The sequence below is a fragment of the Heterocephalus glaber genome, unplaced genomic scaffold (genome assembly GCF_053883595.1).
Source record: "Heterocephalus glaber isolate CG9 unplaced genomic scaffold, H.glaber_assembly_v1.0 deba00001457, whole genome shotgun sequence".
NCBI lineage: Eukaryota > Metazoa > Chordata > Mammalia > Rodentia > Bathyergidae > Heterocephalus > Heterocephalus glaber.
In genome coordinates, this window is record NW_028258305.1 from 40,547,400 (window position 1) to 40,563,854 (window position 16,455).

General features: G+C 56.4%; 1 protein-coding gene across 3 annotated transcripts; it reads left to right on the forward strand.

Moving 5' to 3' along the window:
• The first annotated feature begins 674 nt into the window (after positions 1-674).
• On the forward strand, positions 675-9,393 carry Slc30a3 (solute carrier family 30 member 3). Of its 3 annotated transcripts, none has more exons than XM_087216543.1 (8): positions 675-811; positions 4,508-4,689; positions 5,833-5,979; positions 6,075-6,228; positions 6,809-7,007; positions 7,202-7,307; positions 7,557-7,691; positions 8,610-9,393. In XM_087216543.1, the coding sequence occupies exons 2-8, from the start codon at positions 4,560-4,562 to the stop codon at positions 8,756-8,758; spliced, it is 1,020 nt and encodes a 339-aa protein (XP_087072669.1). In that variant the 5' UTR covers positions 675-811; positions 4,508-4,559; the 3' UTR covers positions 8,759-9,393. The 3 variants fall into 3 exon arrangements, with proteins under 3 accessions (XP_087072669.1, XP_021109280.1, XP_004839242.1); XM_021253621.2 differs by lacking the exon at positions 675-811 and adding an exon at positions 1,143-1,363; XM_004839185.4 differs by lacking the exon at positions 675-811 and adding an exon at positions 1,165-1,410.
• The last annotated feature ends 7,062 nt before the right edge of the window (positions 9,394-16,455 follow it).

Sequence of the window (16,455 nt, forward strand, 5' to 3'; positions counted from 1 at the left end):
GCCTGCCTCCTCCGCGAAGCTCTCCCGGGTTAACCTCCTCGCTTCCAGCCACTCTACCTGGCGGCGAGTGCTCCGGGCTTTTGTTTGGGGGCTCTTGTGCCTGTCCTGCACGCAGTCTCGTGGTGTCCAGGGCAGGTGTCTCTCTCCAGGACTCGAAATGAGGACTCCCTCCTTCACCAACCATTCCCTCTCCCCTCCTCCCACGGGCCCTCCTCTTCACAGACTGTCGGGCTGGGAGAGCACAATCCAGACCCCACTCTTCATCCCGCAGCCGGCAGGGGCGAGGGGCAGGGAGCGCTGAGCGTTTGACGTTTCGTCTCCGACCTGTCCACCTAACTCAGTCCTTCTGGGCTTTCGTTTCCCCCAAATGAGCTAATGGCCCGGCAGGGCCTGCGCCCGCCGAAAGGCTGACCAAGGCCTCCCTCCACCAGCAGTGGCTGGGGACCCCGAGAGCCAGGAGGGAGAGAGGATGGGGCTCCTGTCTAGGCCTTTATTCACGGGCCAGCCTGACCTTGGCCATTCCATCCTCTGGGACTCAGTTTTTTTTCATCTGAAAAATAGGGATAATAGTGAGTTGAAAGAGAGCAAGAGGCTTTTCATCACCCAGAGTCCTTGTATAAAAATAAACGATAATCAGCGGTGCAGTGCTCGGCAGCAGATTTGCTCTCCAGTCCCTGCCCCAGGGCCTCCACGGTGGGGTTGGCACCAGCACCCCGGAGTTCTCTGGCCGTCTCTGCTCGCCGCTCATTCTTCTGCGTTTCCTGGAGGCCTGGCGCCTGCTCCTGCCTCCGCGTGGGAGCCGGGGCCACAGGTGAGTGGGTGTCGGGGCGATGCCCCCGCGCAGGCGTGAGGAGGGCAGTGTTCCTCGGGCCCAAGTTGGCCCCAGAGGGGTCCCCAGGCTTGAGGAGCTTGGCTGGGCACCAGCAGGCAGGACTCGTGGCGGGGCCGAGGAAGGCTATGGAGACCGAGCCCTCGCTAGGTGCAGGCCGCGGGGCTCTCCGGCCACCCCCACCCATCTCGGGCCTGGGAAGGGGGCTTTGGCTCCCGGGGTGGGGCCTGGGGGCGGGACTTGGGCGTGGGAAAGGCCCCCGCCTAGGGGCGGGGCCTAGGGGGCGCTAGCCCCACGCGGGGCGGGGCTCCAGCGGCCGCGGGATCTGCAGTTAGGAGTCGGGGCGCCTCAGTCGCCGCAGTTCGCTCCACTCTGGTGGCCCCGCGGCCCTGCGGGGAGCCCGGGGTCCGCAGGCCGCTCGGGCTTGGCGCGGGGCCAGCCTCGCCTCTCCCTCCCTCGGTGGGGCCCGGACGGCCTGGCGGCGCGGACATGGAGCCCTCGCCCGCGCCCGGGAACTCCGAGACCACCCGCTTGGTGAGCCCCCGGGAGCGCGGCGCGGGCGGTGGCCTGCGTCTGAAGAGGTAGGACGACCGGGGCGCCACCCTCCTGCCCGCGGCTCTTTTCGTTGTCTCCCCCGCGCGGGGTCGGCTCCGTCCGCTGCGTCTCACAGAGCCCCGACCCCGCTGCCCGCGCCGCCTCCCTCCCGCCCCTCCCCGGTTTCCACCTCGCCGGGCGCCCCCAGCCCCCGGGCCCCTCCGCCGTCCCCGCCACCGCGTCTCACTGCCCTGGGAGCAGCAGTCGCTCCGTCGGGCCGGAGCCTGCGCCCCGCGCCCCGATGTCCGTCCGCATCGCCACGGGCCCTGCTGGCGGGAGCGCTGCGCTGGGAGCCGGTCCCCAGGCCCCGGGCCCGCGCGCCCCCTCCAGCCGTGGCCAGTCGTGGGCACTCGGGCCGAGGGTGGGCCGGGCGGCTGCGGGGAGCCTGGGGGCGGCAGGCGGAGCAGGTGCGGGCTGGGCGGTGGGGGGTATTCCGGGCTCGCACAGACGGGGCCGGGGGCGGCGAGGTGTGAAATGAGGCGCGGAGCGGCTGGGACAGCGGGCCGGGGGCGGCGGAGAACGGGGAGCGGGGAACCGCCTCCGCACCCGCCCGGAGTGGAGCGCCGGCGGCGCCAGGCCCTCCGTGGCCGCCTCCGCGGGCCATTTTGTCTGTTGGCTGTCCGTCCGTTTGTCGCCGTAATTTGGCAGGGTCCGGGGCCTTTTCTCTTTGCCCATCACTCCGTTCCTGTTTCAGTCCTAGCACCTTCTGCCTTTGTTCTAATGTCCGCTTCCGTGTTTCCAGCTCTTTCCTAGGGAGGGGGCCTTGAGCCTGGTGGGTGGGGGGTCCTGTGAGCAGAGGGAACGCTCCTTCCTGCAGGGGACTGCAGCGGTGGGCAGCTGTGGGGTCTGTGGCCGTGGCCCTAGCATCTCTTGTATCCTTTCGACTTTGGATCAGCTCTTTCTCCCTGGCCCACATTGCCCCCGTCCCCGGCTCCATATCATTTGTTGGGGGTTTCAGAGAGCCAGAAACAGCGTTTTCCTCTCAACAGAATGTAGCCACCCCCATCCCAACAATGAGGTCTCTTTGGTGCCCAATTCATGCAGAACAAAAGGGAGCACCCTGTTGATGGGCGACTACCTTGGTGACTGGCTGTGCTGAGCCTTACCAGGCCAGGCCAGGCATCCTGCCTGCTGCCCCAAAGCCACCGGGCCTCTGTGGCTCTCCTGACCGCATCTCTGACTCCCAGCCTGCTCTCTTTCTCATATGACCATTAGTCACCAAATCCTGCAGGATTTCCTGAAAGAGCCTCACTGGACTACCTGCTCCTCCTCTAACACTGCTGCGAGCCTCTGGGCTGGGCCTGATCTGCTCTAGACCCTTCCATCTCCCCTCTCCCTTCCATCATCAAGGTCATTGAAGCCTGAAGATACTTGTTCAGTCAATCAACGTATCTGCCTTTGTGTTTCTTGGAGCCCATTCCTCTCCTCCTGGCACTTCACACTCAAACCCCAAGCCACAAACCTTGTCATTGCAATTACTTTCATCTGGAGCACCCTTCTCCACCTGGACTCATGTCTTCCTCTGTGAAGTTCTCCTCACCCCCATTACAGTTGGTCACTTCATCCCCTGTGCCCCCAAATCCTCTGTTCATCCCTCTCCTAGCACAGCCTCTCCCTGCACAGAAGTCATTTGTTACACACCTGTCTCTCCTGCTAGACCAGGGTGCACTATGTGTGCATTGCTGGGTGCTCCTTGTAGAACAAATGATGATAAGTTTCAGAGCCACGCTTCTCTCTCCATCTCCACCAGAAACACCCAGAATCACGCACACCCAGACTCTGTGCCTTGGAAGCTGCTTTTGACATTCAAGAAATGAATCTACCTACCAGCCCTTGAATTTCCGCTCTGTACACCAAATGCTCCTCCCCCGAATCACACCGCAGGTCACTCCCTGGCAGAGCTTTCTTCAGCCAGCAGGCCAGGGGCACATCATTGTGTTTCTGTCTGGAGCCACTGTTTCCCCGCATGACGATTCTCGTCACACCTCCATGACTATGAGGATAGTGTTTTTTCTCTTTAGGTCCTTTATCCCGTGGAAGGTTCTGTTTTTGCCAGGGTTCAGGTTGGGTAGTGGTGGAGGTCACAGTTGCGCCAGAATGGGCCTAAAGCACAGTCAGCTCTAGCCCAGCCTCTGGCACCTGGAAGTGAGTTCCCCAGGCATACCCTTGTCAAGGGAGGTGTATGTCACATGCAGTTAAAGGGGCCTCTGCCACGTGCTTAAGAGCTGTAGCTGTCACTCGGCTCACTCCAAATCCAGTGCCCCTACCATCATGTGATGTTACCAGCCAGAGCAGGGTGCATCCCCTCCTCCCATGACAACCCTAACTTTGGAATCTGGCCAGAAACCTTAGACCTTTTGGGTCTTGACATTCCACTCCCCTCCGAAAGGGTGGCACTTGGGCTGCGTATCTGGAGAAGGGGAGGAGGGTCTGGAGTGCAGGCACTGGGAGGGGCGGCGGGGAGGTCCGTTAGGTCAGGTCCATGTGGGAGTCTCAAGCCACACTTTCACACCACCTTCCCGCCATGCTGAGCCTGGCACGTCCACCTGTCTCTAGGAAAACCTTCCCATTCTTCCAGCCCCTTCTCCTGTTCCCGCCTCCAGCTGCTTCCCCGACTTCCTCACTAGGACTCATCTGAGAGTGCTTTCACAGCTCTCATGGCAATGGCAGCCTTCTGCTGTTCCCTAGATTTGGGACACATTTGTCTCCTTCACCCCAAGCTCCCAGAGATCAGGAAGGATGTCCTACTCATTTTGTATTCCTGAAAATTCCTGTTAATTTGGTCCAGATCAACTCTCATCTCTACCACCAGCCAGCTTTGTGGCGCTCATCTGTCCTCTCCCTGTCCGAGCCTCACGCTTCTCATTTCTTTGTTAAGGTGCCTCCCAGCTATGAAATTCCCTGGCCCTGACTACAGAAGGAAAGGGGAGGCTGGGGCCTGAACTCTTCATTCGGCTCCCACCTGTCTCCAAGGCCCAGGGCATGACTGGGCCGCACCTTAGGAGGCCGGCCTGGGACCAAGGACCTGGGGCGAGCAGGTCCCCCTGTGAGCCAGGCCCTTGGGTGAACCGTGCACCTCCTCAGTCTCTTCACAGAGCCCTCACAGCCGCTCCCCGAGGAGCCCAAGCCTGTGGAGATGGCCTCCCATCACTGCCACCGGGACCCCTGGCCGCAGCCTGGCCTCACCCCTGAGCGGCTGCAGGCTCGGAGGCAGCTGTACGCCGCCTGTGCTGTGTGCTTTGTCTTCATGGCTGGGGAGGTGATTGGTAAGTCGGGGAGCAGCTCTCCAGCCCCGTGCTCCCAACACCTGCCTAGGTCCAGGGGGTTCCTGGGAGAGGCAGAGAAGGTAGGTGGCTGGGGGGTGGTGGGTGCCAGGACTCCAGAAGTGGGAGGGAGGCAAGGACAGAACACACAGGGGGATTCAGGGCAATGCTGATGCTGTTCACTGGTCCTTGGAAACCCCTGTTTTCTTGTTGTTAAGATAAAACATGCCGGGGATTTAGCTCAGTGGTTTCGCCACCTGCCTCAAAAGCGCAAGGTCCCGAGTTTGGTCTCCAGTGCCAAAAAAAAAGGTTATCCATAATCCCATCATCATCACCTGAGAAATCTTGCAGTTCTCATTTTGATGTATTTCCCTCAATTTATTTTCTTTTTCTTTTTTCTTTTTTTGGTACCGGGGATTGAACTCGAGACCTTGTGCTTGCAAGACAGGCAGCAGAACCAGTGAGCTAAATCCCCGGCCCCCCAATTTATTTTCTATGCCTGTACTCACACACTACACGATAGTTCCTAAAGGGATTTTTTTTTTTTTTAGTACCAGGGATCGAACTTGGGACCTTGTGCTTTTGAGACAGGCGGTGGAACCACTGAGCTAAATCCCCAGCCCAAAAGAGCGTTTCAGCAGTGAGTTTTTTTTCTTTTGGTGCTGGAGATTGAACTTGGGTCCTTCCGCTTGCAAGGCAGGAGGAGGTTTTTTTTGGTTTTTTGAGACAAGGTCTCCCTATGTAGTTCGAGCTGATCTCAAACTTGAGGTGATCCTGGCCGGGGATTTAGCTCAGTGGTTTCATCCCCTGCTGCACAAGCACAAGGACCCGAGTTTGATCCCTGGTACCAAAAACAAAACAAACAAACAAAAAAACAAACCTTGAAGTGATCCTTCTGCCTCAGCCTCCCAAGTGCTGGGACTATAGGCGTGTGCCAACATGTCCAACTTTAAAGTGATTTTTAAAAAATAAATTTTATTTTGCTTTATCCCATTCCCCCTCTGAAGGGAGTTTTTGGTTCTTATTTTTGTGGCAGCAGGGATTGAACCCAGGGCCTCATGCATGCGAGGCAAGGGCTCCCAGGCTGAGGCCCACCCTGGCCCCAGTACCTAAGGGAACCAGACTGTCCCTCATTGTCCCCTGCAGGTGGGTACCTCGCGCACAGCTTGGCCATCATGACTGATGCGGCCCACTTGCTGGCCGACGTGGGCAGCATGATGGGCAGCCTCTTCTCCCTTTGGCTCTCCACCCGCCCAGCGACCCGCACCATGACCTTTGGCTGGCACCGCTCAGGTAAAGCCCCTAGATGGCCCAGTGCCCCTCCGGTCTTGCCAGAGGGCACCACTCGGGGTCAGAGCAGGTCTCTGATGGCTTGTCTCCCCCTGCAGAGACTCTGGGGGCTTTGGCCTCTGTGGTCTCCCTCTGGATGGTCACTGGTATCCTCCTGTACCTGGCCTTCATCCGCCTGCTGCACAGCGACTACCACATCGAGGGGGGTGCCATGCTGCTGACCGCCAGCATCGCAGTCTGTGCCAATCTGCTGTACGTTCCAGTGTGGAGCGGGCACCGTGTTGGGCTCAGGGTGACGAGGCTTCCTCTAGGATAGGAGAGCTGGCTCTGCTCCCTGCCAGACTCACAGACGGGCACACAGCACTCCCCTCTGTCCTGGAAATGCCTAGAAGACGCTGGGACAGAGCCCTGTGGTTCGGAGCCCAGTTGTTAAGACACCTGTTACAGGCCTACTAGGAGCTGGCCCCTGAGGGCCTCATACCCCAGGGCTGGGCGAGGTCCCCCAGCACATGCATCACAGTGTGATCTCAGTCACACCTCACCACCACCCATGAGGTAGGTCTCAGCTGGGGACCAGGTGACTTCCCGTGTCACACAGAGTTTTAAGTAGCAGGGGCTGGGATCTGAATTGAAGTCCCTGGCACCAAGTCCTTTTTTTTTTCCCCAGGCTGCATAACTTGTCTCTCTTGGACAGAGCTGTTTTGTTCTTGGGGTGGGGAAACAGGTGGAGATGAGGCTACTGGGGAGGTGAACAGAGGCAGCAGGGAAAGGGGGCCAGAAGAGGCCAGGAGCTGGCTGCCTGCGCTGAGCTGCTGCTCTGCTTCCCCCTCAGAATGGCCTTTGTGCTGCACCAGGCTGGTCCCCCCCACAGCCACGGGGCTAGGGGGGCAGAGTACGCACCACTGGAGGAAGAGCCTGGGGACCCCCTGCCCCTGGGGAACACCAGCGTCCGGGCCGCCTTTGTGCATGTGCTGGGGGACCTTCTGCAGAGCCTTGGCGTACTGGCTGCGTCCATCCTCATCTACTTCAAGGTACCATCGTGGGGCTGTCGCAGCCTTAGCCCCTCCAGGCCCGGGACCCTCAGCCTGCCTCCCCCTCGCTCCAGCTCCCCCTTCTAGCCCTGGGTCACGTTCCCTTTCTCTTGTGGGTCCTGTGTGTCGGGTCACCCGTAGGTCCTCCTCTGAGAGGGCTCTGCTCCCCAGGCTTAGAGGGTCTCTCTCTGCAGCCTCAGTATAAAGTGGCCGACCCCATCAGCACCTTCCTCTTCTCCATCTGTGCCCTTGGATCCACGGCTCCCACCCTCAGAGATGTTCTTCGCATCCTCATGGAAGGTGAATTGGATCCCTCTGCTCCCTGCTCGGGGCCGTCTCTGGGCTCATCCCCGCACAGGCCCAGCCCTCTTCTGGGAAGGGAGCATGGGAAGGCTGGGTCATGGGGCCTATTGAGGGAAGGAGGATTGGGCGTGGGGTGGATCTCGGGGCTCAGCAGGGTGGGCAGGTACAGGCCGGGGGAGGCAGAGCCTGGAGGGGCTGCCCCTGGGCAGGAGCAGCCCTGACAGGTGTGGTGGGTCCTGGTTGCAGGCACTCCTCGAAGTGTGGGATTCGAACCAGTGAGGGATACACTGCTGTCAGTACCAGGAGTCCGGGCAACCCATGAGCTGCACCTGTGGGCTCTGACGCTCACTTACCATGTTGCCTCTGCACACTTGGCCATTGGTGAGTCCACACTGGGACCAGGCTTCCCCAACATTGGCCTGTGACGTAGCGCAGGTTACTGGGATTGTTCTAGTCTTTCTAGATCTGTCTGTCATACACACAGACACACACACACACGCACGCACACACGAGAGGAGGAAGTCTGGATGCTGTTTCCTTTATTTTTGTTTTGTTTTTTTGGTACCAGGGATCGAACTTGAGACTGTGCACTTGCACGGCAGGCGCTGTAACCACTGAGCTAAATCCTCGGCCCTGGATGCTGTTTCCTTTAATGGATCAGTAGGGCCTACAGAGCTAGTGATGGAGTACAGTTCAGTAACTGTGGCACTGCCATGCAGTTGGGGTATCACATACCTATTAAAAATGATGATTATGAAGTCTGTATGGCAACTAGGAAAAATGTTTAGGTACAATGCTGAGAAAAAAGCTGAATGTAAAATTATATCTACATTATGATTCAACTATTAAAAATATATATGGTGACTCATGAGCTGACAAAGGCTTTTTGAGTTTCTTCCAGATGCAAGAAGCAATCAGAGGCATGCAATTTGGATGCCAAAAATATCATAACTTGTGGGATATATGGTGGTAACTCTAGAGGGAAAATGGGTTAACATCTGGATTTTCCTGGAAATCTGGCTGGTGTGGCTATTGAAACATCTCGCCGTGTTTTGATACTCAAAGGCAGAAGAGCACAGATGACTAGGCACGGCTGAGCATTAGCATGGTCAATAGGGGCAAATCTCTCTGACATTTTCCTTGACGATTTTGTACATTACAGAAAGAAAAGCAGTGACCCATTCATACATGGCTCTCAGGCTGTGCAGCCCTGGGGCTCCTTTCAGTTGTCCTTATCGCAGCCCCCGACTGTTCCTGACTCCCCGGGGACTGAGGCTGTCTCTTATCACTCGCCCACAGACGCCGCTGCTGACCCCGAAACTGTCCTGGCTGAAGCCTCGGCCCGTCTCTACTCCCGGTTTGGATTCTCCAGCTGTACCCTGCAGGTGGAGCAGTACCAGCCTGAGATGGCCCAGTGCCTGCGCTGCCAGGAGCCCCCCCAAGCCTGAGCCATGACCCCGCCCTCACCCCACTGCCAGGCCCAGGCCCAGGCCTGATCCCAGGGACGATCATGGAGACAGGACAAAGCTGGGCCCAAACCCTTTCCTTTCTCCCTCTTCCACCTTCCAGATGCTCCAGCCCCTGCGTGAGCTCCAGCCCAGTGGGCAGGACCAAAGTGGGGAGAGTGCGGGTCAGGCTGTCGGGGTGTCGGGGGTGGAAACCCCAGGGACTCCTCCACACAGCCCGGGGAGCTGTGCGTGTCCTTTCTGTGCAGTCCTGTGTCCGTGGGTCTGGCTGCCTGTCTGTGCTGATGGTGTGCCTACGCCTGGGGAGGTCAGCAGGGGCCCCCTCCCCGTGTGGCCCTAGCTCTGTCTATGCAGGGGCCCCAAAGCCTGCACTTTGTCCATGTGTCCTAGCCCCGTGGTTTGCCCGTCTGTGTCCCTTGGTGCTGTGGCCTGTGTGTCTCCGTGCCTGTGTGGCTGTGCTGTGCTCTCTGTGAGTCTGCTCCATCCATGTGTCCGTTTGAGGGTTTGTCCGTCCTCCCTCTGTTGGTGCTGTGCCCTCAGCTGTCCCAGGGAGAGGGAGGACTCCTGTGTAGCTCCACCAATAAACTTGTGTCCAACTGCATCTTTCAGCTCCACAACTCAGAAGGGGGTCTAATCTGTTAGCCCTCAGCTGGGGTGACTTCCCATGGGCTCCTGTCCCTTCCCAGCCCTCTGCCTTCTCTGCCCTCAGCCATTCAGATGGAGGCGGAAACGCACCAGCCTCTTCATCCCCTCCCCTGTTTCACAGGGAGTCCCCGTGTGTCCAGGGCTCAGTTGCAGGAGAAACCTGGAAGGCAAGGGGCCAGGGGGTCCTGGGAAGGCATAAGTGATGAAAGGCCCTGTAGGCCAGACACCTAGGGCTGGCTGGAGGGAAGCCAGGTCCCCTTCGGGGTGAGGGGTCTGAGCACAGAGCTTGTGGGCTTGGTTCTCAAGCTCTTCGAGGGCTCCCTTGGAAGGGGGAGGGGGCAGCAACCCCAAGTCCAGGCGTGGGCTGCATGTGGATGTCAAAGGCCTCTTTTACACTTAGTTCCCTTTGTCTCAAAAAATTTACTATTTCAGGGCCAGGGATGTAGCTCAGCAGCACAGCGCCTGCCTGGCAAGCGCAAGGTCCTGAGTTGAATCCCTGGTATGAAAAAAAAAAATCTTGTTTCAACAGATTTGGTTATACAAACCATTCTAAGGGATTGTTGATGGTCTTTTTTGAGAAAGAAAACTGTGCTTTGATTTTAGATCCCACCACGAGTTGATAGGATTCCAGGCCAGAGCAAAGGCACTGGGTATTTTCTGTGAGGCTTTCTCCCCCAGTGGAAATGTCTTTAATATAAAATGATTTTTATTTTTATTACAAAAGCAATATATGCCTTTTTTAAGAGCCCAACAAAGGAAGAGTACATGCAGCAGAAAGTGAGTGTTTTCCCGGAGATGGCTGCTGCCCACGGTGAGGTCCTGTGCTCTCACAGGCCGTGCACAGCAGCCCGTCTCCTGATAGCTTACAGAGTATGGGGTGGTAAGAACTGGACGGCCCGGACACACCTTCCATGTCAGTACACTTGAATTTCATGGCATTTTCAAAGATGAGGCTTTTGGACCCTGAGAACAGGTCCCCTCACTGCTACCAGCTGCTGATGGCTGGCAGTGGCCAGTGTGGAGGGCTGGCCAGGCCAGAAGCCTGGGGTCCACCCACTCAGGCAGGTGGGGGAGGCTGCCCCAGCTGGTCTCCTCGCTCCGCTGGTTCCTGACACTTTCTCATTTTCCTTCTCATTGATAACAGGTCCCCAGCGACAGGATGGGGGTGGGGCAGAGTGGGAGGAGGGCAGAGGAGCGCAGAGGAGGTTGGGGAGACAGGCTAGGCTACTCTAGGCTGCTGCCCAGCCTGGGTGCCCAGTGCAGGGGAGGGAACGGGAGACCCGCGCTCATCAAGATGAGGATGGGAACCCGAGGCTCAGAGGAAAAGGACTTCCTTTCAGTCACCCCGCCAGTGATAGAAACAGAACCCGGGCTCCCATCCTGCCCCAGACCCTTTGGAGCCCAGTGCAGGTGAGTTTCCCCAACCTTTTCTCCACTTCCCGGCCACCTGCTGCCCTGGCACTCCCAGTTCTGGACACCTGGGCACCGGGGCCAGACTCCACCCTGCCGGTGCTTTGTGCTGATTCTGGCCGCCGTTAACCTCATCTCGGCTTTCCCATGGTGAGAGAGGGATTCCGTGACCCTGTGGATGCGAATATGTCTGGTTCATGGGGTGCAGGTACAAAAACGTTAGCTTGGGTCAAGCCTGGGATGCAGAGAGTTGGGCCATGGGGACCGCAGACAGCTTACCCTTGCTTCAAGGTGCTGCGAAGAACGTGGTCACGTTTGCCCCTTACAGCTGGGGAAACAGGCTTACTGCCCAGTCGTGTAGCTAAGCGCTGTCAGTTGAGATTCAAAATCTGTCCCTGGCCCCTTTCTTTGCCACTCTACCTTCCTGGCCTCCTTCAGGCAGCTCATGATCTAGGAAGGGACCAAGGGACCGGGAAGGACAGGAGGATCTGGACACTGGTGGCAGGAGCGTTGTCCCTCACTCACTGGCACTCCCTCTACTCCCAAGGGAACCCAGGAGGCCTTATCTGCAGTGCTGCCTGCACCGTCCCTACTGCCCTGGGCCCACCTCCTCCACTGGCTTACGGAGAAGTCCCTTCTCTGAGGCCCTCTCCTCATAATACAGTGCAGCACGGAGGGAGAGCAGCAGCCCCATCCACCAGCCAGCCCCGCTCTTACACAGCTGAGTGACGGGGAGGAGGGGAGGGGAGGGGACAGGGAACAGAGCCGGGGAAGATGCGGAGATGGAGGTGCAGAGAGATGGCGCGGTCCTGCAGACAGCACTGTAGGAAGTCTCCAAAGGGAGACAGACCAAGGGGCCTGGCGGGACAGCCAGGACAAGGCCGCACCCTGTCTGAGAGGCTCAGCCCATCCAGGCTCAGGAGGAAGCGGGAGGGATTGATACAGCCCGCCCACGCTCGGCATCTCAGGGACTTCAATGCAGACCAGTCCAGAGGAGGCACTGAGGGCCCACCCTGGCTGCCCAGAGCCAGACCCGAGTCAAGATGGGGAGAGGCCCTGTCCCTCTTCTGTTAAGAGCGTCCCACTTCTAAGAGGAGTGATCCTTTCATAGTCAGCGGGCTTTTCATCCTCAACTCTAGCCTCCCTCTCCTCAGCCCAGGGGCCTTACCATGTCTGGCCTGAGCCCCAGGGTCACCCGCAGCAGCACCTGGTCAGTGCCCTCCAAGGAGGGCCAGGCAGCTCTAGACTCCAATGAGGCAAAGCCTGAGGCCTCACACGTGATCCCATAGCCAGAGTGGCCCTCTTGCTAGGAGACTAGGTGGGAAGCAGGAGCTGGGTGGTCAGAGCCTGTGCCTCCCTCCTGGCTCCTACTGCCAGCCTCTCTGTGCTCTTCTCACCCACCAGTGCTCTGGTGACAGCATCCTGAGGATAGGGAGCATCCCAGGGCTGGAGAGCTCACTGAGGACACGACCCACATGGCCCTAACATCCAGTCCTGTTCTCTTGTTCCCACTGGCCCAGCAACAATGGACCATCAATTTTAAGAGGACTATACCCAGAAGCCTGGGGAGAAACAAAAAGAGAACCAAACCCAGTAATAAAAAGGGCTGAAAAGCTTACCAAAGTAAGCTGGCCTCAGACCCTACAGGGGCAAACCTGTTTCCCCTGACCATAAAGTCTGCTTAAATAAAGTTGCCTCCTGTGTCCTTCCATCCTGCCCACCTGCTGGGCCACACAGGACTTCCGGGAGACATAGTGATGGGAAAGCTGCCCTGCGGGTGGCACTGTCTTTGAAGGAAGGCCAGTTTACCCCTCAGCCCTTAGCTCACAGACTGGTGGTGAGCACATGCTCCGTGATGACTGTTGGTGAAGGAAGGAAGGAGGGAGCGATGGTGAGCAGATGGACACGGAGCCAATGGCCCATTTCCAGCTGTCAGGGCAACGAAAAGCCCTGCAGTATTCTCTTTGTCCCCAGCTCCCACCCATGGACCAAAGGATTTCTTACATGCTGACCGCCCTGGCACATCTGCAGAGGCATTTGATGGCACCTTGGCAGGTGCCGCTCAAGGAGGCAGTGTTATACTCCCAAGGTCCTCCAGAGGGTGACACGCTTCCACACACCGCCGGAGCACTGCTTCCCACCCCACCAGACTCTCCAGGCCTCCATTCCGTGCTTGCCCACCCTTCTACTGCCCCCGAGGACTCACCCAGCTTTCCCAATCTCTCCTAGGCTCTTCCAGGTCCCAGGCCCAGGGCTCCTTTCTCCTTGCCTCTTGGCAGATGACCTCAGCCTCCCCCTCAGTACCTGTCGCTTGGCAAGACCTGCTGTCCACCCTCCCACACAGCATCTGAAGGACAACCGACCCTTGCCTCAGCCTTCACTCTCTGGTGGGATGAAGGGTCTGATTGATTCAGTGTCTCCTACCCCTCACACCTGCAACTTGGGTGTCTTTCTTCTGAGTCCTTTTCTTATACCTTTTTTTTTTGCTTTTTGAGACAAGGTCTCTCTATGTAGCCCAGGCTGGCCTCAGACACGCTGCGATCCTCCAGCCTCAGGCCTCCCAAATGCTGGGATTACAGGCATGTGCCACACCTTTGCTTGGTTGCTGTGAAATAGGGTCTCACTCTGTAATTCAGACTGGCTATGTAGCCCAGGCTGGCCTCGAACTCCTGGCAATCCTCCTGCCTCAGCCTCCTGAGTGCTGGGATTACAGGAGCCCAGGATGACTCAGGCTTGTTATGTTTGGATCTAGTGTCTCTTAAAAGGCTCTTGCGATCAGAGGTGGAGCATTTGGGAGGTGATTGGATCATGAGGGCTCTAACTGCATCTGGTGGAGTCGCCCATTCATTGAAAATTTGATGGCATAGTTGGGAGGTGATGGGAGCTTAGGAGATAGGTCTAGTTGGAGGAAGGTCATGGGGCTGTGACCTTGGAACTATGTCTTATCCCTAGCCGTGTCCTTCTGTCGTGATGTTCTGCTTTGCCTCAGGCTCCAAGTAATGGAACCAGACCATGGACTGAAAGTTCTGAAGCTGTGAGCCAAAATAAACCTTTCCTCCTTGAAGTTTTCTTAGATACTTTGTCACAGTGACAGAAAGCTGACTAACATAACGCTTTAGACCTCTGCTCATTGCTCCTTGTTCCCATTCTCTCAGTGGGCTGATGCAGATGCAAATATTCAAAAGCCTTCCAATATCTTCATTATGAGCACCCATTGTGCTCCAAGGGGTTCTAGGTACGTGGAACACGCCAGTGAACAGGCTCTGGGTCTCCTGGCACGTTTGTTACATTTGCATGCTGCATGTGTACCTGCCACACCCTGTTCCCTTCCCTAGCTCCATGACCTGCCTGGCAACTCCAGAGAATCCATCCTCTACTCCGCACCACCTCTCTGGGCTGCTTCCATCAGTACTTGTTATGGTTTGGACATGTTCTGTCTCTGCAGGCTTTGCCTGTTGAAATTCAATCCCCATTGTTAAGTATGAAGAGGGCAGAAACTTAATCCCACTCTGGTACTAACAGGTGGGGTCTTTAGGATCAAAGTCAGACCAGAAGATACAGTGTGTGCTGCTTTGTGGTACGGGGAATTGAGCTAAGAAAGTGCTTCACCATTGAGCTACATCTCCAGGGTCCCCCAGCCCTGCCTTTTGAGATAGGGTCTTGCTAAGATGCCCAGGTGAGGCTTGAACTTGTGGTCTTCCCGACTCATAGTAGCTGGGATTACAGGGATGTGGCACCATGGCCAGCTTGCTTCATGTCTCTTGCCACGTGATGCCTTCTGCCACCTTGGGGCTTTTCCAGGGTGCAGGGCCTTGATCCTTTAGAACTTCGAGCTCAACTACAATTCCTTCCCATATAGTTGTCCAGCCTTGGCATTTTATCATAGTAATGACAAATAGACAAAGCCAGTCCATTTACTCCAAGGCCCCACACCATGGAGTCATCTCTCTCCGCTCTTTTAACTGACCTTTGCAGCCACCATCTGTGCTTACTTCAACTTCCTAATTCACCTCCACTTCACCCGGCCCTCACTCTCTACACCTCCACCAGCCAATGTCCCCCTTTGTCTCTCGGATATTGTCACAGAATTAGACACTGATCAATTTTACATTGGGAACTTCCAACTTAAAGCACTAAGATGCACCGAGTTGCCTACATGTTGCAGCCAGTGGTCAGAGCTGGGACTAGGATGTACGTGGCCAAGCTCCAAGCCACCTATTTCAAAGGAATTTTCTCTTTCACGAGGACTGACAGTTGGCAGAAATCCCTCTGCAGTGATAAGAAAATGTTGGCTAGACTTTAAAGCATTCATCCAAAATAGGCATCGAAAGGAATGTTAGTATTTGTGAAGTGTGTATAAATGCTTAATTGTTTTGAGGAAACAGACCGAATCCTTTCAACATGGAGTATCTTGGAAGGAAAGACTAGGAGCTGACCTTGTGGTTAATGAGTCACACGGAGCACAGGAGATTGCTTCTCAATGGATATGGAAGAGGCTTAGCGGTGGGTATTTTGTTTTATTAAAGAGCTGTTTTTGCTTTCTGTTAATAGCTTCTTTCATTTTACTTCCCAATGTAGTAGGACTTAATTTCTGGTTGTAGGGAAAAGCTTATTCAACTTAAGAGCTGTGTTGTGATTCAGAAAGCCAATGAAAGGCGCAGGGCAGGAACACCTCCCACCACTTAGCAACTGAGAAACCGCCTGGCAGTGAGCTCCGCTTCCACTTGGGGACCAGGAATCTGTGTGTGACAAGTCCCAGATTTGTGCAAACAGTTTCAGCAGAGACCAACACTTTGGAAGAAAAGTTCTATAAATCAGAATACTTCCCAACATACCAAGTACAGGTACCTGAGGAAGCAGTGGCCAGGAGCAGGGTTGGAAGGACTGGCGAGGTCTCAGCTCTCAGAACACAGCATTCCATCTTGTTCCTTCCTCAAACAGTACCGGGGTTATTTGCAAGTATTTCTGCACCTAAACCTCATGGTCTGCGCTGCTGGGACTTCCGGCACTACCACTGTGGAGCCCAGCAGAACTGCTCACCATATGCAGGCAGTTCCGATCCTGCCTCTGTACTACACCTGTCATCCTGTCCCCTCTGGAGCCCGTCCTTCCTCAGAACCCACCGGTACCCACTCCACCAGGCTTCTGATCTCTGAGAAGAGGCTCCCTGAGAGATACTTCAGGCTTGTTCTCTGGATGCTCAGTTGTTTTGCCTCTAGTACTGAGGATTAAACCCAGTGCGTGGTGTGGCTGCTTCGAAGTGTGCGGCTTGTTTCTCCTGCTGGTCTGAGATGTCCTTAAACAGATCCCTCTAATGCTAGAGTTCATGGGACAGGGGAGCCCTCACCTGTAGATGGCCAGAACCAATCTTTTCTTTTTTTTTTCTGTAGCAGGAATTGAACTCAAGATCTTGCTCTTTTGAGGAAGGCAAGGGTGCCATTGAGCTAAGTCCCCAGCCCCAGAACCAATCTTTTCTAATAGAAGGGTAGGTTCAAAGTCAAGCAGTCTTGTGGCTGGTGGTGAGGCAAGACACCCACCAACTTCTCTGAGCCAGTGTTCGTACCTGAAGAACAGCTGGAAGGCTGCTGAGAGATCAAATGAGAATTTGCAAAGTTCCTGCTTAT